Genomic DNA, 18753 nt, shown 5'->3' on the forward strand with positions numbered 1-18753 from the left:
ACTTGTCCCGTAGTCAGCTGGGATAGGCTCCAGCTTGCCTGCGACCCTGTAGAACAGGATGAAGCGGCTAGACATAATGAGATGAGATGAGTACTTCAGTACTTCAACTTAAGTAAAAATTTGACTGGAGAACTTTCACTTGTATCGGGGTAACATTTGACCAGTAGGATCTTCAGTGATGAAGTTGGGTACTTTATCCACCTCTGGTCAAGTTATAGCCCACGTGATGTCCCAATACACCTGAATGCTCACGATACAGAGCCAACACCTCACTCACTGTCCCTTATGGAAGACACCTCTTGGACGCGTGTTAAACACACAGGTTGTCTTCCCTTGCTCACACGTGTGGTTGTTTTGGTAGCCGATTTGTTATCTTCATTTAAACCTATGTGCGTCAATAAAAAGAAGAGTGCATGTTAATTAAATTGACGTGTGAACACGCCTTTTGCGCGCATGCGCCCCTCCCTGGTGAGTAATCACGCGCGCTGTAAAAGCAAAACGTGCGAGTGTGTCACATCTTCCGGTCCTCTGTTTATAAGCCCGTGGCAGCAGTAGTGACGCCATTCATTCAAGCTCGTTTCTAAGTCAGCTGAAGGACCATCATGATTTGGACAATCGTTTTACTCCTCAACGGGATCCTGTTCTTTTATTTCCTTTCCAATAGGACCCGGTGAGTGATGAATCTTGTTTCCTCTTATTTGAAAAGAACTACAGTGATTAATTACACAGACTGTTTGCTAAGAAAATGAATGATTGGTTAGTATATTACATTGATAAGAGGAATTCTGAGTACACTAGTGAGAGTGGGGAGACTTGAGACATTTATAGATTGTGTGAAATTCTTTGCAGGGAACATCACATTCATATTGTATTAGAGTAGAGTAGAGTAACTTTATTGATCCCTAGAGGGAAATTAAAGTGTCAAGTAGCTTATACAAAAATACAAAAAACATATTAAGATACAGAGAGGGAAGAAATTACACTAGATCAACATTACACTAAATTACACTAAATCAACACTAAATTACTCTAATTCAACAAAGAGCAAAAACTTCTAGTATGGTGCAAAGAGAGATATTAAAGTAAAACATTAAGTGAACAAATAACAAGTAAACAAATAGCAAGTGTCAGCCATGATAGAGGGGATGCTTCTCAATTGTAACAGTAAAAAGTCCAGTGAAGAAAGTATTGCACAGTCAAAAAACCCACCCACCCACACACATCACACACACACACACACACAGGGATTACAGTGAACAAGAACAGACTTATCAGTTTTCACTGATTGAGTATTTACTACACCCTCTTACCACAACATTAATTTCCCAGCTTGTTACATATACTGCCCTTCACTTTTCCTCATCTCATCTCATTATCTCTAGCCACTTTATCCTTCTACAGGGTCGCAGGCAAGCTGGAGCCTATCCCAGCTGACTACGGGTGAAAGGCGGGGTACACCCTGACACACAGACACAGACAACCATTCACATTCACACCTACGGTCAATTTAGAGTCACCAGTTAACCTAACCTGCATGTGGGGGACTGTGGGGGAAACCGGAGCACCCGGAGGAAACCCACGCGGACACGGGGAGAACATGCAAACTCCGCACAGAAAAGCCCTCGCCGGCCACGGGGCTCGAACCCGGACCTTCTTGCTGTGAGGCGACAGCGCTAACCACTACACCACCGTGCCGCCTTCACTTTTCCTGTCATTATTATTATTATTATTATTATTATACAGGGAGACATGAGACACTGAGGGGAGAAATGGGATATAATGTTGGGAGACATGGAACAAAAACCTACACTACCGTTCAAAAGTTTGGGGTCACTTTGAAATGTCCTTATTTTTGAAAGAAAAGCACTGTTCTTTTCAATGAAGATCACTTTAAACTAATCAGAAATCCACTCTATACATTGCTAATGTGGTAAATGACTATTCTAGCTGCAAATGTCTGGTTTTTGGTGCAATATCTCCATAGGTGTATAGAGGCCCATTTCCAGCAACTCTCACTCCAGTGTTCTAATGGTACAATGTGTTTGCTCATTGCCCCAGAAGGCTAATGGATGATTAGAAAACCCTTGTACAATCATGTTAGCACAGCTGAAAACAGTTGAGCTCTTTAGAGAAGCTATAAAACTGACCTTCCTTTGAGCAGATTGAGTTTCTGGAGCATCACATTTGTGGGGTCGATTAAATGCTCAAAATGGCCAGAAAAAGGTCTTGACTATATTTTCTATTCATTTTACAACTTATGGTGGTAAATACAAGTGTGACTTTTCATGGAAAACACAAAATTGTCTGGGTGACCCCAAACTTTTGAATGGTAGTGTACATATTTAATTTATATTTATTATCAAAGCATGTAACATACTCGTATGAACACACAATGCTGGTACAGCGATAGAAAAATGTCAGTTCACCCAAAACCTGAGTAGACTAAACGGTTCCGTTCTCAATAAGGAATGAAATAAGTTTAATCCTCATGTAGGCACACTCCCACATTTTTAACATAATTTTTTTAAATATTATATTTGTAAACTACAAGAAAAAAAACATGTAACATGAACTGTCCCAAATCTGTCCATTCTGGAAAAAAATAATTAAATATTTTCCTCTAGAAATAATACTATATCTGGTAACTCAAGGCTACATACTTTAATTCCTAACAAATCCCGAATTCACCAGGATACATTACACTATAGAATGGAGATGGAGGCGAAGTAGAAAATAATACAAGTTTTGGTTGACAAAAATATTGAACTGCACATACATTACTGCATTGTGCAGCTTCGTAGCTCCAAAGGAAGTAGGTTACTCTCGGGGCAACATCTAACTTCTAATGTAATTTTAAACTTGACTGGTTGACATTAAGACTGTCCCAAGTCTCCTCACTCTCCCCTATTCCTGGTGAACAGCCCCGATCTGTCTTTTATCTGTTGTAGCCCATTATTTCAACATTCTACAACTCCTCTCTGGGGGAGAGGAGGGGTAACAGGAGGACAGAGGACGGGAAGGAGCAGTAGCCTAGCCTGACAATAAACAATACTGGAAAATGTGCAATATAATGTGCAATACCTCTTCAGTTGCCCCCCCATACTGTATCTTATTCTTTTTTTATATTTGTATATGCAAATATTTAATTTAATTTATCTAGAAGTTTTTTCTCTATTTCTATTCTCTGTTTATCCTGTAATGATGCTACTGGAATTTTAATTTCCCTGAGAGAACCCGCCCAAAGGGATCATTAAAGTTCTATCTAATCTATATCAGAATAAATACCCTGCTGCCATTTAGAAACAATAAGCCACAAGAAAACTAATGTATATTAGGGTGCATCAGTTGCCCTCACTTTCATAAAATCTGATGCATTTTTGTTTGGGTGTTCCTTTTCACCAATAAAGACATCCTGTACAATTTTTTGACCATATTCAAAAGTCTAATAGTGGCACCATGAGGTTCATTTTTTGCCAAAAAACGCTTATTTTATGTTTTCGCATAAGGTTTGAATCACAATGTTGGACTCCATTTATTGATTTCTTGTGACCCAGAGATCATGTTAAGAACCTTTGCAAGGGATTGAGAAGCATTAATGTGATTCATAATACATTTGTATTGTTTAAAAGTAGTTGAACAATGATTCAATGAACAGCTAAAACTCAAACTGTGCTTGATAATATATTTAGAATATGTACTAAAAATGTGTATCTAAGATATTTGGTATACTCTATAAGGTGCCATAATGTTTCATGAAAAGTGATTGAAATTTTGTCATAAAAGTCATAAAATAGCAGCTTTTTCCATAACTTTGAGCTCCTGGTGCCACCATTAAACTTTTGAATTTTGTCAAAATATTTCACCCAGTGTTTTCTTACCAAAAGGAACATAAAAACAAAAATGCATCATGATTGGAGGAACTTTTCATTTTTAGGGGGCAACTGATGCACCCTAATGTATATAACCAAGGATTGATTTTAATAATCAAGGCTGCAATAACAAAACATGGCATAGTAAATCAAATTCATTTAGCTACATATAGCAACACTGAACAGCTACTAATGACATGAATCCATGTGATATTTTAATATGGCTTCGAGGTTGATGCCAATATCGCAGTCAAAAGCAAAGATGAAGACACACATGGGATGAGAAACATCTGATGACTCGGTTTATGTCTGAGAAAGATCTTAACAAGTACATTATTTATTAAGAAGTTAAATTGTTCTGAATCATACTTTGCCGCTGTTACTATGGAAGCATGATTTGACAAGAAACTAGAGTTTGACTTTCATGAAGTACAAAAACAACACTGATTCATGAGAGATGGTTCTGACTTCAGGTCCAAAAGAGAACCACCTTTGGACAAAGGAGTTATCCCATGGTTGGGGCATGCGCTGGAGTTTGGAAAGGATGCTGCCAAATTTTTAACAAGAATGAAAGAAAAACATGGCGACATATTCACGGTAATGCACAAACTTTTAGTATGAAGTCCTGTTCAATCTGCCTAACTTCCCTGTCACCATTCCAGCACATCTTTTTTTTTTTTTTTTAAATACTTTTTATACCTTTTTAGTTCTTAATATGCAACCAAATGCTCTGTGTTTTGATGTAACTGCAAAACAGTTTCTCTCAATTTCATTGTATGTTACTGTGATTTTCCAGGTTCGGGTAGCTGGACGTTACGTAACTGTATTACTGGATCCCAATTCCTATGATGCTGTACTTCAGGACACAACAGCTCTAGACTTCGCACACTATGCTCAAGTGCTGATGGATCGGATTTTTAATTTGAGGCTTCCAAATTACAAACCTGACACAGAGAAGGCCATAATGAGACGGTACAGCATTAGACACATTGCATTCATTCCTGGTTCATTTTAAGTCACTCTTCTGCATAGTTCCATGCTGTTCTTTCACGTTCCCATTTTCATATTGAAACACCACTGGCTGTTATGGTTTAGCATCAAATAATACTTGTCTGCAATTCCTAATTCAGATTTTCAGTGAAATTTTCAGCTTCCAGCAATGACACAGATTTTTTTTAATGAGTCCTTAAAATACACTTCTGTGACATGAATGTAATCTATTTCGTTAAATAGTGAACATTATGATAAATCAGTGCATCTGCTCTGAGCTATATGTATTTCTCATTTGTTATAAAATTAAAATGGAGGGGAAACCCCTTTTATTTTAATTTCCATATGTCAGTATCACAGGAAAGCGTACAAGCTTAAAATGGTCCATCGTTATCTTTCTTAAACTGACTTCAGTTTAATGCCTGGCCAATTTGACATAACGCATCCATCCATCCTTCCCAGTCAGAAATTTGTTTCTGGAATAGGGTGCATCAGTTGCCCCCTAAAAATGAAAAGTTCCTCCGATCATGATGCATTTTTGTTTTTATGTTCCTTTTGGTAAGAAAACACTGGGTGAAATATTTTGACAAAATTCAAAAGTTTAATGGTGGCACCAGGAGCTCAAAGTTATGGAAAAAGCTGCTATTTTATGACTTTTATGACAAAATTTCAATCACTTTTCATGAAACATTATGGCACCTTATAGAGTATACCAAATATCTTAGATACACATTTTTAGTACATATTCTAAATATATTATCAAGAACAGTTTGAGTTTTAGCTGTTCATTGAATCATTGTTCAACTAACCCTTGCAAAGGTTCTTAACATGATCTCTGGGTCACAAGAAATCAATAAATGGAGTCCAACATTGTGATTCAAACCTTGCGCGAAAACATAAAATAAGCGTTTTTTGGCAAAAAATGAACCTCATGGTGCCACCATTAGACTTTTGAATATGGTCAAAAATTTTACAGGATGTCTTTATTGGTGAAAAGGAACACCCAAACAAAAATGCATCAGATTTTATGAAAGTGAGGGCAACTGATGCACCCTATTCTGGAAGCATTAATGGTTTAATCCTGTGTAATTGAGGACATTGCATAACATATTTGCTCACGTAAAGTGTCTGAATCATGCCCAAGAATCGATGCACTTAAAGTGAGCATGCCTAATCCAATGCATTTTTCAGTTGTCACTGTGACTCCGTGGAAAACGATTTATACCTGGAACTGATAACAATAGTCAGACAATTGGAGGTTTACGCCAACTTGCTGCTTGTATGCTGAGCAACTAAGCTACATTAAACTTGTTTATATGATCACTCATCTAAACATTTACACATTTAATAAATTATTCTGACACAAAACCATTACCACAGACCTTGGCCGCATATTGTAGATGTTAAAAATGACTGAAAAGATAAATATAAGTTTGAATAAGAATGACCGCATAGGGTGTGAATTAAAAACAAATTGTTGCTTCGTGCTGTTAATAATTCACATTGCATTGAATGAACAGCTAATATGAAATAAATGCAGCAACATGAAGTTATATGATATCTTTATGCACATTTCTCTCGAACTTAGAACTGTTAATATCGGTGTACTGTAACCTATAACTGGTATTTAGATCTCAGTTAAGATATACACCATAGACATTTAGACAAGTTTTAGGAGACACTTGTCAAACAGCTAAGGGCTTATTTGAATATTTTAAATGTCAACCGACTTAATGATGAACCAGTTGCCTAGTGAAGGAATCCCTTATTGCTTTTATGAGTTTACTGTAAGTTGCTCGGGACTCTCCCCTTGTTGTGGTATTTGTTGTGGCATGCATTGAGGGTATAGCCCATGATGTGATTCATCGTTCAACTTGCTTTCAGCATTTGTTTTCACCCAGGTAGCCTTTTTTTTTTTTTTTTTTTTTTTTTTTTTGTTATCACAAGTAACATTCAGATCTGAACAAACGCCTTATTACATCACAGGTAGTGTTTGTAGATCTGTTGGTGCTGGACATTGTAGGTTATCATGCCTTATAATGCATGAAGTGATTTCTTAACATGTTTTATCAGGTGGATTTTACTTACTAGAATTACAGAAAAACAAACAGGTGCCCCTCCAACACACATTCCTCTTTCTCTGCTCAGGGCCAGATACAAATCAGCGAACATGAGCTTGGGTGTTTTTGATGTTTTATTTTTCTTTGTGCACATTCCTCAAGTCTTTAACACTACTGTCTGCAGGCATTTCAGTGACAAGAGCCTTTTATGCTTGAACCACGTCATGGAGAAACACCTGCGAACCCTGCTAACACTGGAGACAGAGGCTCGAAACCAGTCTGACTGGAAACAAGGCGGGCTCTTTCACTTGTGCTACAGCCTGATGTTTAGGTAGAGCTCATGTTAGCTTTTAATACTGAAGTGCTCAAAGCGCAATAAACAGTTTACACACCCAGATTTTTTTCCACATTAAACTGTTTGTAAAAAGGGGACATGATGAATATCGGATGAGTTGTAAAAGAAACAAGCCATAAGACCAGAGAGTGATTAGCAATACCCCCCCCCCATTGTAAAGTCTAGTAGCTCTTTTTTTCTTTAAACTATATTTAGTTGTGCTGTTAATGTCTGCTTTAAAAGCACATGCACCATGTATCCTAACTTAAAGTAAACTGCAGGACAGAAGAACAAATCATCATTCAACCGGAAGTTCATCAGTAAATGTTTGCGACTATATTTTTTGAGAAAAAAAAAAGCTTGCTAGCTCACTAAAGAAAATTAAAAAGGTCTTCAGTTTTTCTCTTAAGTGTTCCCTGTGACAGTGTTTTTGTTATCAGAAAAAGTTCCAACCCGAATACTTACTAGAATACTGTATAGACTAGAAACTATACAAACTATGCATTTAAAGAACTGTTTATGACTTCCATAGGACTCCGGCACTTTGTAAGATCACTTTAGTCAGTTAAGGTGACGCTTTTTTTTTCCCTGTTCTCTTTCTCTTTTAGGGCTGGATATCTCACACTCTTTGGCGGAGAACAGAACAACAATTGTGCTGATGCTGCTAATGTTTATATGGAGTACCACAAATTTGACGGTCTCTTGATAAAGATGGCTCGCAGCACTTTAAAGTCTGGTCAGTTAAACTCAACTCCGTCTGTTATCGTTAAATGCCTTTATGTTGATAATATTCAATTATTCTGTAATATGTAATGTTAGATGTACGGATGTTTGTTTGTTTGCTTGTTTGTAGGATTATGATAAATGTAAAATGAGTTACATGTAAAATGATTTGGTTTAATGAATTAATTTAGAGGTTTTCTAGGATTATTATCACTGTTAAAGGCAAAGCATAACCCATTGTTTACTAATGCTTGCATGGCAACCTTGTATGAGACATAATTATGCTACGTGATGAACATGCCAAATTTCTAAGACTGTTAAGAGTTGCGTGAATTCAAAAGCGTGTCACCAAGTTCTACAAACTCCTGGGATGATGTCATCAAATATAGCCGTTTTTGTTTTGTTTCCATGGTATCTGCATCATCTTATTACAGAATATCCTGCGCTGTTGTGTGATACCAGCAGTGACACCCTATAAAGTAGAGCTATTGTATGTTAGAAAGATTTCTCCCTACAGTTATACACTCACAATGATCTCAGTACATTTATATTTATTCATTTGACAGTTGCTGAGACAAGATATAACTAAGCAGTTTTAGAGATTAAGAGCTGGACCCAACAGTGGCAGCTTGGTAGTGTTGAGATTTGAACTTTAGGACGTTGAATGAGTTTTTTGAATCAGTAGCCCACAGCCTTAACCATGGACTTGCCACTGCCCTAGACTTTATAGATTTTGTTCCTTGTTCCCGTTCACTGTCACACTGAACAGACTACACTACCGTTCAAAAGTTTGGGGTCACTTTGAAATTTCCTTATTTTTGAAAAAAAAGCACTGTTCTTTTCAATGACGATCGCTTTAAACTAATCAGAAATCCACTCTATACATTGCTAATGTGGTAAATGACTATTCTAGCTGCAAATGTCTGGTTTTTGGTGCAATATCTCCAGAGGCCCATTTCCAGCAACTATCACTCCAGTGTTCTAATGGTACAATGTGTTTGCTCATTGCCTCAGAAGGCTAATGGATGATTAGAAAACCCTTGTACAATCATGTTAGCACAGCTGAAAACAGTTGAGCTCTTTAGAGAAGCTATAAAACTGACCTTCCTTTGAGCAGATTGAGTTTCTGGAGCATCACATTTGTGGGGTCGATTAAATGCTCAAAATGGCCAGAAAAATGTCTTGACTATATTTTCTATTCATTTTACAACTTATGGTGGTAAATAAAAGTGTGACTTTTCATGGAAAACACAATTGTCTGGGTGACCCCAAACTTTTGAACGGTAGTGTATCTGTTTTAAATCTTGGCTGTGCCATTGTAGTATGCCTGATCCTCAGTCTATTATAAGGAAACAATTCAACCAGCCAAGCATTTTCTAATCTTCACCATTCCCACCCACTCAACTACGTAGCAGCCTTTCTTCAGTAAGTCTATGTCGCCTAACCAGATAGCGGTATGTCTTTTATACGACACAATATCTTTTTTTTTTTTTCTTTTTTTTTTCAACCACCTCCTCACTTGTTCCCATAGCTGTGTCATCACTGTCTCATTCACTCAGTCATCATGACACTGTTTTCATTACTAGCTAAAAACATGACCACTAAGTTTATTGACGCGTTTGGTTTGGTCACAGCATGTAGATTGTGTAGACATGCATTACATCAAGCATAAGCTGTCATTTCCAATCCAAACTATGATTCAGTTTTATTATCTCATTCACACTGTTTACTTTGTGTAGATTGTTGTGACACTGAAGGATGGAGACAGACAGGGTACATTAATAGGCCTTTTTACGTTTCATATTTCAGCTATTTTATGATTTAATTCTCTCACAGAGACACATGAACACATGCACAGGCGTGCGCGCCCACACACACACACACACACACACACAAAAAAAAACAGCTGTGCTGGATCTTGATTTCCTCCTCCTCCTGCCCCTCTCAGCTCTTTCTCTCCTCTTTTAAGCCCCTGGTCGTCACTGAAATGGAAGACACACACACACACCACCATTAATCAAACTCAGATGTAATCGCTTTGCCACTCACCTCCCTTGATCTTGCTCTCCATTTACAAACCGGCACTCGACCACGAGCCCACCTCCACACTTTGTTTCATAGAAGGCTTTAACCATTTAACTTTCTTACTTAAGCCTTTCTCTCTCTCTGTCTGTCTGTCTGTCTGTCTGTCTATAGGGGAGAAGCAGACCGCAAGCTTGGTGAAGCAGAAGTTGTGGGAGTTGCTAGCACAGGCGGGATTGAGGCAGGACTCCAGTTTGTGGCTGCAGAATTACAGGCATCACTTGCAGGCAGAGGGTGCTGATGAGGAGACACAGAGAAAGGCCATGCTACTACAGCTCTGGGCCACACAGGTCAGTGAGTAACCCTGACCCTAAATCAGTGGCGAACTGTTACTATTAGAGCTGGGACTTGAGCTCAGCCAAAACTTAGCCAGACACACCAAAAAAGCAACAGGGCAAAGGATTTTGTAAGGGATTAGCGATAGGCTGCCAGGTCACTTCATTGTGTGTAGTTGTTGATGTTGATTTTAAAAATGACTAAATTACACAGGGAAATGAATATTTAAACCCAAGTGAAAAATACTGTGGCGAGTGTGCGTAGAAGAGGAGTCTGGAGACAGAGATCTTAGTTTCTCAGTCGTGAGCCTGTGCTACTTGCTCTTGATAGCACTGGCTTGACTGCTTTATTAGCGTTTGCTAACACTACTGATGAACGCTACACCATCTGGAAGGTGACTTCACTGCTGTGCTGACTGCGCTGACTCACGGTTAAGCTCATATTGGCTTTCCAGAAGGCTGAGGGCAATACATTTTTGGTCCCTCCCACTATAAATCAAAATCTGATTGGTTAATTTATCTGTCGCTTCCGACATAAACATACAATGCCATGGCCTTCTGTCCCGGCAATGAAGTCCAAAACAATGAGTGAGCCAGCTCTAAACTCTTCTCAGCCTAGAAACAACAAACAAACAAATCTCTTTGGATAACTCTATTTTAACTTTTGTAGGACAGTAACCTTTTCTTTTGTGAAGCAAAATTGATAGAAAATGAGGCCAAACTAAAAGTAGAAGAGAATAACTATAATGAAATTATGAAGGAATGAAAGCAATTAAAGAACAAGTGTTGCCAGGCATAACAAACTTCACCCGGTAGCACTTATGATGAATATGAAGGAAGATATCGCGGAAAAAATTATTTTGACCTTTTTGGTGACCTTGATTTTGACCTTGTGTGTGAACATACTTGGCCAATAAACATGATTCTGATTCTCATTCGCACACTGTACTGCTCTCAGCCAATCAGAACACACTGTACTGCTCTCAGCCAATCAGAACACATCTGAATGAATATGAATGAAGATATAGTGAAAAAATGATTGACATTTTTGGTGACCTTGACCGGATGACCCTCAAAATGTTGGAGGTTCTATTTGAGACCAATGCCCATCTATCCTAAAAGTTTCATGAAGATTGGTCCAGCCGTTTTCCCGTAATATCATTAACAAAAAAACAGTCAAACCCCACCGAAAACAATACCTCGTCCCCTGGTGGACTCTGTCCTGGGTGAGGTAATAAAAGAAATTTTAATATAACATTTCAAATACTGATATGTTTGGGCCTTCTCTGAAGGCCTAGAAGGCCCTAACAGTTCCCCACTGCCCTAAATCTAACCACAATATGAACACAATATTTAGCATTCACAGATGAATAAGCAACCCTGATATCAGTGTAAGCCTCGTTTCACTGATGACTCAGTGTATGATATCTTTTGTATATTTTGCTGGGCTGAAGCTTAAGAACATTGAAGGCTGCACTGTGCTATTTGGCTGTACACACTCCTGAGTCTATGCAATTCCCAACACCATTTTCTGAGAATAAACAAAACAATTTATACAACCCTGATTCCAAAAAAGTTGGGACAAAGTACAAATTGTAAATAAAAACGGAATGCAATAATGTGGAAGTTTCAAAATTCCATATTTTATTCAGAATAGAACATAGATGGCATATCAAATGTTTAAACTGAGAAAATTTATCATTTAAAGAGAAAAAATAGGTGATTTTAAATTTCATGACAACAACACATCTCAAAAAAGTTGGGACAAGGCCATGTTTACCACTGTGAGACATCCCCTTTTCTCTTTACAACAGTCTGTAAACGTCTGGGGACTGAGGAGACAAGTTGCTCAAGTTTAGGGATAGGAATGTTTTTTTTTTTTTTTTTTTTTTGTAATTTAACTTTTTATTTGGTTTTCATTTATAGAAAAACATGTAATGACAAACAGTAACATAGAACAGACAGCATGGCAGTATCTACATATACTGTAGTGGCATGTCCCTTTTAACTCTAGCACCAGACCAAAAGAGAGAAAAAATATATATATATACACATACATACATACACATACACCCACATGTACATACATAAATGATAAATAAATTTAGCACCCATAGTAACATCTCTATGTCTACAACCTCCCCACAATACCATAGGCAAAGAAATAGTCCCATGACTTCTTAAGGTTCTCATTTTCATTATTGACTCTTGATAACATAACTTCATATGATACTATCTCTGACATAAGCTGTAACCATTGTCTAAATTCTGGAGGGGATGTACTTTTCCACACCCTCAAAATCAATCTTGTAGCTGTCACAGCCCCCACTTTTATCACTGTAAGGTCATATTTTGATGCTTGTGGCAGCTCTGTATGGTCCCCTAAAAGGCACAATCTAGGAGATTTCGGTATTGTCATACTCATCGCTTTCTCCATATGTTCTATGACTTTTTCCCAAAATGGCTTAACCAACTTACATTCCCAAAGTGCATGTACAAATGTTCCCGTTTCTGTATGGCATTTCCAACATAAATTATTGGCCAAAATACCCATTCTGTGTAGTTTAGAAGGTGTGAAGTAAAACCTGTGTATTAATTTATATTGAATAAACTTTCCCCTGGCCTCCCGTATACCTTTTCTTGTGTTTGCCAAGATTTTTGACCATTCCTCCTCACTAAATTCACATTGCAAGTCTTTTTCCCACACTAGTTTTAAATTATTACACAGATCTCTCGATTGCCCAATAAAGAATTTGTAGAATCCTGATGCTCTGTGTGCTGCGCATGGTAAGTCCAGAAAGTCCATGATTGGGTTTTTCTCCAGATTGAATTTACCTTTAGTAATGCAGTCTCTGATTTGTAAATATTTCCAAAAGTTTCCCTTGCGTTCCAACTGAAATTTTTGCAACAACTCTGAGAAAGGTATGAAATGTCCATCTAAGTACAAGTCACTTATTTTATGAATCCCTTTTTTGAGCCATTGTTCCCAATAAATAGTCTTTTTTCCAATCCGTATTTCGGTGTTGTGCCATGGAGAGGCATAGGGTTGTCTTAAGTGTGGTACTTTGTACATCCTGTGTATTTCTCTCCAAACTGTTTGGGAATGAGCCATTACTGGGTTACAGGGACAGGTACCCCCATCAGTCCTTGACCTATGTGAGAGAGTGTCCACAAATGTAAATGGAGCAACCAGCTCCTGCTCCATTTTTATGCAGCTTTTTCCTGTGTTCGCTCCTCTCCAGTGCTCACTCAGCATGGCCATTTCAAAAGCCAGATTGTATAACCTTACATTGGGGAGGCCTAAGCCCCCTACATCTCTAGATGACCACATTTTCTTGATGTTGATTCTGGGCCTTTTCTTATCCCAAAGAAATGTTTTTACAATGTTATCAAATGTCTTAAACAGTATTGGTGGTATATCTAAAGGTAACATCATGGAAACATAATTGAATTGTGGGGCAACAACCATTTTTATCACACTCACTTTCCCCCAAAGAGTAAGCTTTAATTTCCTCCACTTTTCTAAATTTGTTTTTATCTTCTGTAGGAGTGGTTCTATATTTAAGAGCACTATTTCCTCCAAGTTTGGAGTTAAATGAATCCCAAGGTATTTCATGCCTGTAGGCACCCATTTGAAATTAAACACAGTAATATCATTTGAGTGACATGTTCTTGATATTGGCATGCCTTCAGATTTATGCCAGTTTATTTTATATCCTGATAATTTTGAGTAAGAGTTAATGCATTCAAGTAGCACTGGTAAAGAGTCAGCCGGCTCTGCTATTACTGCCAAGATGTCGTCTGCATACATAAATAATTTGTGCTCTCTGCCACCTGCATGTGCTCCCTTAATTCTTTCTTCTGCTCTAATTGCCAGAGCCAATGGCTCTAAAGCTAAAGTGAATAAGAGGGGTGATAGGGAGCAGCCCTGTCTCGTTCCCCTTGATAGGCCAAAAAAGTTAGATATCACCCCATTTGTAAGAACAGCCGCTCTTGGATTTGAGTAGAGCACTTTAACCCAGTGGCAAAAACCAGGCCCAAATTCAAATTTAGAGAGAGCTGCCATAAGGAAGCCCCATTCTACCCGGTCAAACGCCTTCTCGGCGTCTAGTGAGAGGGCTGTAACCGGTGTAGGATTGGTGCGATTCATATGTACAAGATGCATGAGTCTTCGCATATTATCCATTGACGATCTATGCTTAATGAAGCCTACTTGGTCACCATATATGACATTAGGTAACACCCGTTCCAATCTTGATGCTAGAGTCTTAGTCAATATCTTAAGATCAACCCCAAGTAGACTCACAGGTCTAAAGTTAGTTGGTTGTGATGCATCTTTATCTTTCTTTGGGATAAGAGTGATTAGGGCATCATTGAATGTGCTGGGCAGAGAGCCCCTCTCAAATGCTTCCAGGTAAACCTTATGTAAAATAGGGGCCAGGATATCAACATATTTTTTATAATATTCAATTGGGAAGCCGTCCAATCCAGGCGACTTCCCATTTTTCATTGACTGTATGGTTGCTCTTAATTCGTCCTCTGTTAGAGGGGCATCCAGCATTGTTCTTTGCTCCTCAGAAATGTTAGGCATCTGAAGGCTTGAGAAAAACTTTTCTACTTCCTCTGTGCTAGGAGTGCAGTCAGATGTATATAATTCTTTGTAAAATTCTTCAAATACCTTATTAATTTCTATTGAGGAGGTCACTGCTCCATTTGCTCTCTTAATCATTGGGATATTGTTAGAAATGTGCTGGTGCTTTAATTGCCTGGCTAACAGTCTACCGCCCTTTTCCCCTCCTTCATAAAAAGTAGATTTCAGTCTAAATAAAGCATATTCTGCTTTTTTATTAAATATTTCATGTAACTGATATTTACAGTTACAGATGGTGTGATATATCTCCTCTGTATTATGAATTGCCAATTCTTTTTCCAGATTACATATTTCCTTTTCCAATTTTGTCACTCTCATTGCACTTTCTTTTTTAAGTTTAGAGGAATGGGCTATGATTTTCCCTCGGATGTATGCTTTTGATGCCTCCCATACAGATGATATTTGTGATGTAGATCCAATGTTGGTTTTAAAGAATAATTTAAGTTCCTCTGATAGTGTGTTGCTAAATACCTCATCCTGCAATATGCTAGTGTTTAGCCTCCATCTGCCTTTTCTACCTCTGTCCGTCTGTAAATCTATGTGTAACTCTACTGTGGCGTGGTCACTAAGAGCAATTGCTCCTATCTTACAGTCCACAACTGAGTCTATGAGAGTGTTTGATATTAGGAAGAAATCTATCCTGGAATGTGACTTATGACAGTGAGAGTAGAATGTATATTCTCTCTCACGAGGATTCACCAACCTCCAAACATCCACCAGACTCAGATCCTCTGTTAACATATATATCGCTGCTCTATCCCTTGGTGTGTGTTTACCCTTGAATCTGCTCTTATCAATCATCCCATCCATCACTTGGTTAAAATCTCCTGCTAGAATGACCTGCCCTTCCATATCTCCAATCAATGTATTTACCTCATGGAAAAAATCAGGATCCCCTTTATTAGGGGCGTATATATTACATAATATTGTCTTAACTCTGTTAACTAAGGCTTCAATACAAATTATTCTACCTTCTTGATCCTTTTTTTCCTTTATCATGACAAAGCTTAATCTCTTATTTATAAGAATCATCACTCCATTTCGTTTGCTAGAGTAAGAGCTGTGATAAACTCTTCCCACCCAATCCCTCTGAAATTTTACCGCTTCTTCCTCTGTGATGTGAGATTCTTGAATAAATGCGACATCTGTGCCCTTGGATTTTAGATAGGTTAATATTTTCCTCCTCTTAATCTGGTTGCCACATCCATTTATGTTCCATGATATTACGTTAATGTATCTGTTATCCACCATTATAACTGCGCATATGTAACTTCAGCTGTAGGTCGCCCTTCATAGATTTAACTAAGTAAACAAAAAAGTGGGACATTAACCAATGCCTTGCTTCTTCTATACCATGCTGTCTTGATGCAATAATCAAACATGAACATGCACAACGAAAGAAACCTCCCCTAGTCAGAGCAACATCGAACATCCTGGCTCTGCGTACCGTAGCCCCTCCCCACCCTGTATAAGAATTCCCCTTAACTATTTTACTCGGTCCGCGAGGCGCGTTGCTATCAGCAACACCACTGCAGTCACCCCAGACAAACCAATCATAAAAGAAATACCTTATGCTACTTTCATTTTCACACACGCTTCAAAAGTCACTTGCAGTACTCGTGGTCATCTATTCGTTTCTCTGAATGAATTCATCTGCTTCCTTCCACTCTTTGAACATTTTCTTTTGCCCCTTCCAAGTAAAGATGAGCGTAGCGGGATACGCCAATCGGTGTTTCACGTTCAGCTCCTGTAGTCGCCTTTTCACCAGTGCAAACTCCTTCCTTTTCTCTGCCAGTTCCCTTGTCAGATCCTCGAAAAAAGATAGCTTGCAACCGTCCCATTCGATTCCCCGTTTCTCCTTCGACACCTGTAGTACTTTATCTCGAGCAGAAGAGCGTAGGAAGCGTATCAAAATGGTCCTTGGTGGTTTGTCCGGATCAGGCATGGGGGCCATCGAGCGGTGTGCCCGTTCAATCTCAAATTCCTGGCCTGTTAGCCCCAGTCCATCGGACAAGATTCTTTCTACGTATTGCATTACTTTGCCTTTTTGCTCTTTATTTTCTTTCAGTCCCACCAACCTGACATTGTTTCTCCTGCTACGATTTTCGAGGTCTTCCACTCGCATCCACAGTGTCTGTATTCGTTTATCGTGTTTCTCTACGTCTTCTTCCATTTTCACGTTTGTGTCCTCTATGTCCGATATCCGTTGCTCGGCATCTCCAAGCCTACTTTGTATACTATCCACGGCATCCTTCAGCTCTTTAGTAGTCTCTTTGATGGCCGTTACATCCGCTGCTACCACCTTAAGTGTTGCGTTCATCTTTCGTATCTCTTCCATGACTTTATCACCTGTTCCTTCAGGTCTGTCGCTGTCGGCCATGTTGCTTCTAAGTGCGGGCTTGCTTCTCTTGTTTGCGCTTTGGAAAAAGTTTGCTTTGGTCGACATTTCACTACTCAGTCTTCACTTTAATGACCTATTTTGAAATATACTCCCATCTAACTATGAAAGCAGGCTATATTGAAAATATGAGCGTGTGTTAAGTTCAATTAAATGATGGTCTGTCAAGAGCTCTCTCAGCGTGCTGCCATCTTTCTCGGCGCTCCCACGTGACACTCAGGGATAGGAATGTTAACCCATTCTTGTCTAATGTAGGATTCTAGTTGCTCAACTGTCTTAGGTCTTTTTTGTCGATCTTCCGTTTTATGATACGCCAAATGTTTTCAATCTGGACTGCAGGCTGGCCAGTTCAGTACCCGGACCCTTCTTCTACGCAGCCATGATGCTGTAATTGATGCAGCATGTGGTTTGGCATTGTCATGTTGGAAAATGCAAGGTCTTCCCTGAAAGAGACGTCATCTGGATGGGAGCATATGTTGCTCTAGAACCTGGATATACCTTTCAGCATTGATGGGGTCTTTCCAGATGTGTAAGCTGCCCATGACACACGCACTAATGCAACCCCATACCATCAGAGATGCAGGCTTCTGAACTGAGCGCTGATAACAACTTGGGTCGTCCTTCTCCTCTTTAGTCCGAATGACACGGCGTCCCTGATTTCCATAACTTCAAATTTTGATTCGTCTGACCACAGAACCATTTTCCACTTTGCCACAGTCCATTTTAAATAAGCCTTGGCCCAGAGAAGACGTCTGCGCTTCTGGATCATGTTTAGATACGGCTTCTTCTTTGAACTATAGAGTTTTAGCTGGCAACGGCGGATGGCACGGTGAATTGTGTTCACAGATAATGTTCTCTGGAAATATTCCTGAGCCCATTTTGTGATTTCCAATACAGAAGCATGCCTGTATGTGATGCAGTGCCGTCTAAGGGCCCGAAGATCACGGGCACCCAGTATGGTTTTCCGGCCTTGACCCTTACGCACAGAGATTCTTCCAGATTCTCTGAATCTTTTGATGATATTATGCACTGTAGATGATGATATGTTCAAACTCTGCAATTTTACACTGTCAAACTCCTTTCTGATATTGCTCCACTATTTGTCGGCGCAGAATTAGGGGGATTGGTGATCCTCTTCCCATCTTTACTTCTGAGAGCCGCTGCCACTCCAAGATGCTCTTTTTATAACCAGTCATGTTAATGACCTATTGCCAATTGACCTAATGAGTTGCAATTTGGTCCTCCAGCTGTTCCTTTTTTGTACCTTTAACTTTTCCAGCCTCTTATTGCCCCTGTCCCAACTTTTTTGAGATGTGTTGCTGTCATGAAATTTCAAATGAGCCAATATTTGGCATGAAATTTCAAAATGTC

At 38.9% G+C, this 18753-nt stretch overlaps 1 protein-coding gene across 1 annotated transcript in view; it reads left to right on the top strand.

Moving 5' to 3' along the window:
* Positions 1–504: 504 nt before the first annotated feature.
* The window catches only part of LOC132885167 (prostacyclin synthase-like), a 31232-nt gene continuing 12983 nt past the window's right edge, over positions 505–18753 (top strand). The window contains exons 1-6 of the mRNA XM_060919518.1: positions 505–670; positions 4343–4466; positions 4666–4841; positions 7104–7250; positions 7862–7989; positions 10173–10348. Of these exons, the coding sequence (XP_060775501.1) occupies positions 603–670; positions 4343–4466; positions 4666–4841; positions 7104–7250; positions 7862–7989; positions 10173–10348 (819 nt within the window). The 5' untranslated portion in view covers positions 505–602. The remainder of the gene's footprint in view (positions 671–4342; positions 4467–4665; positions 4842–7103; positions 7251–7861; positions 7990–10172; positions 10349–18753) is intronic.

This window comes from Neoarius graeffei, chromosome 4 (genome assembly GCF_027579695.1).
Source record: "Neoarius graeffei isolate fNeoGra1 chromosome 4, fNeoGra1.pri, whole genome shotgun sequence".
Taxonomy (NCBI): Eukaryota; Metazoa; Chordata; class Actinopteri; order Siluriformes; family Ariidae; genus Neoarius; species Neoarius graeffei.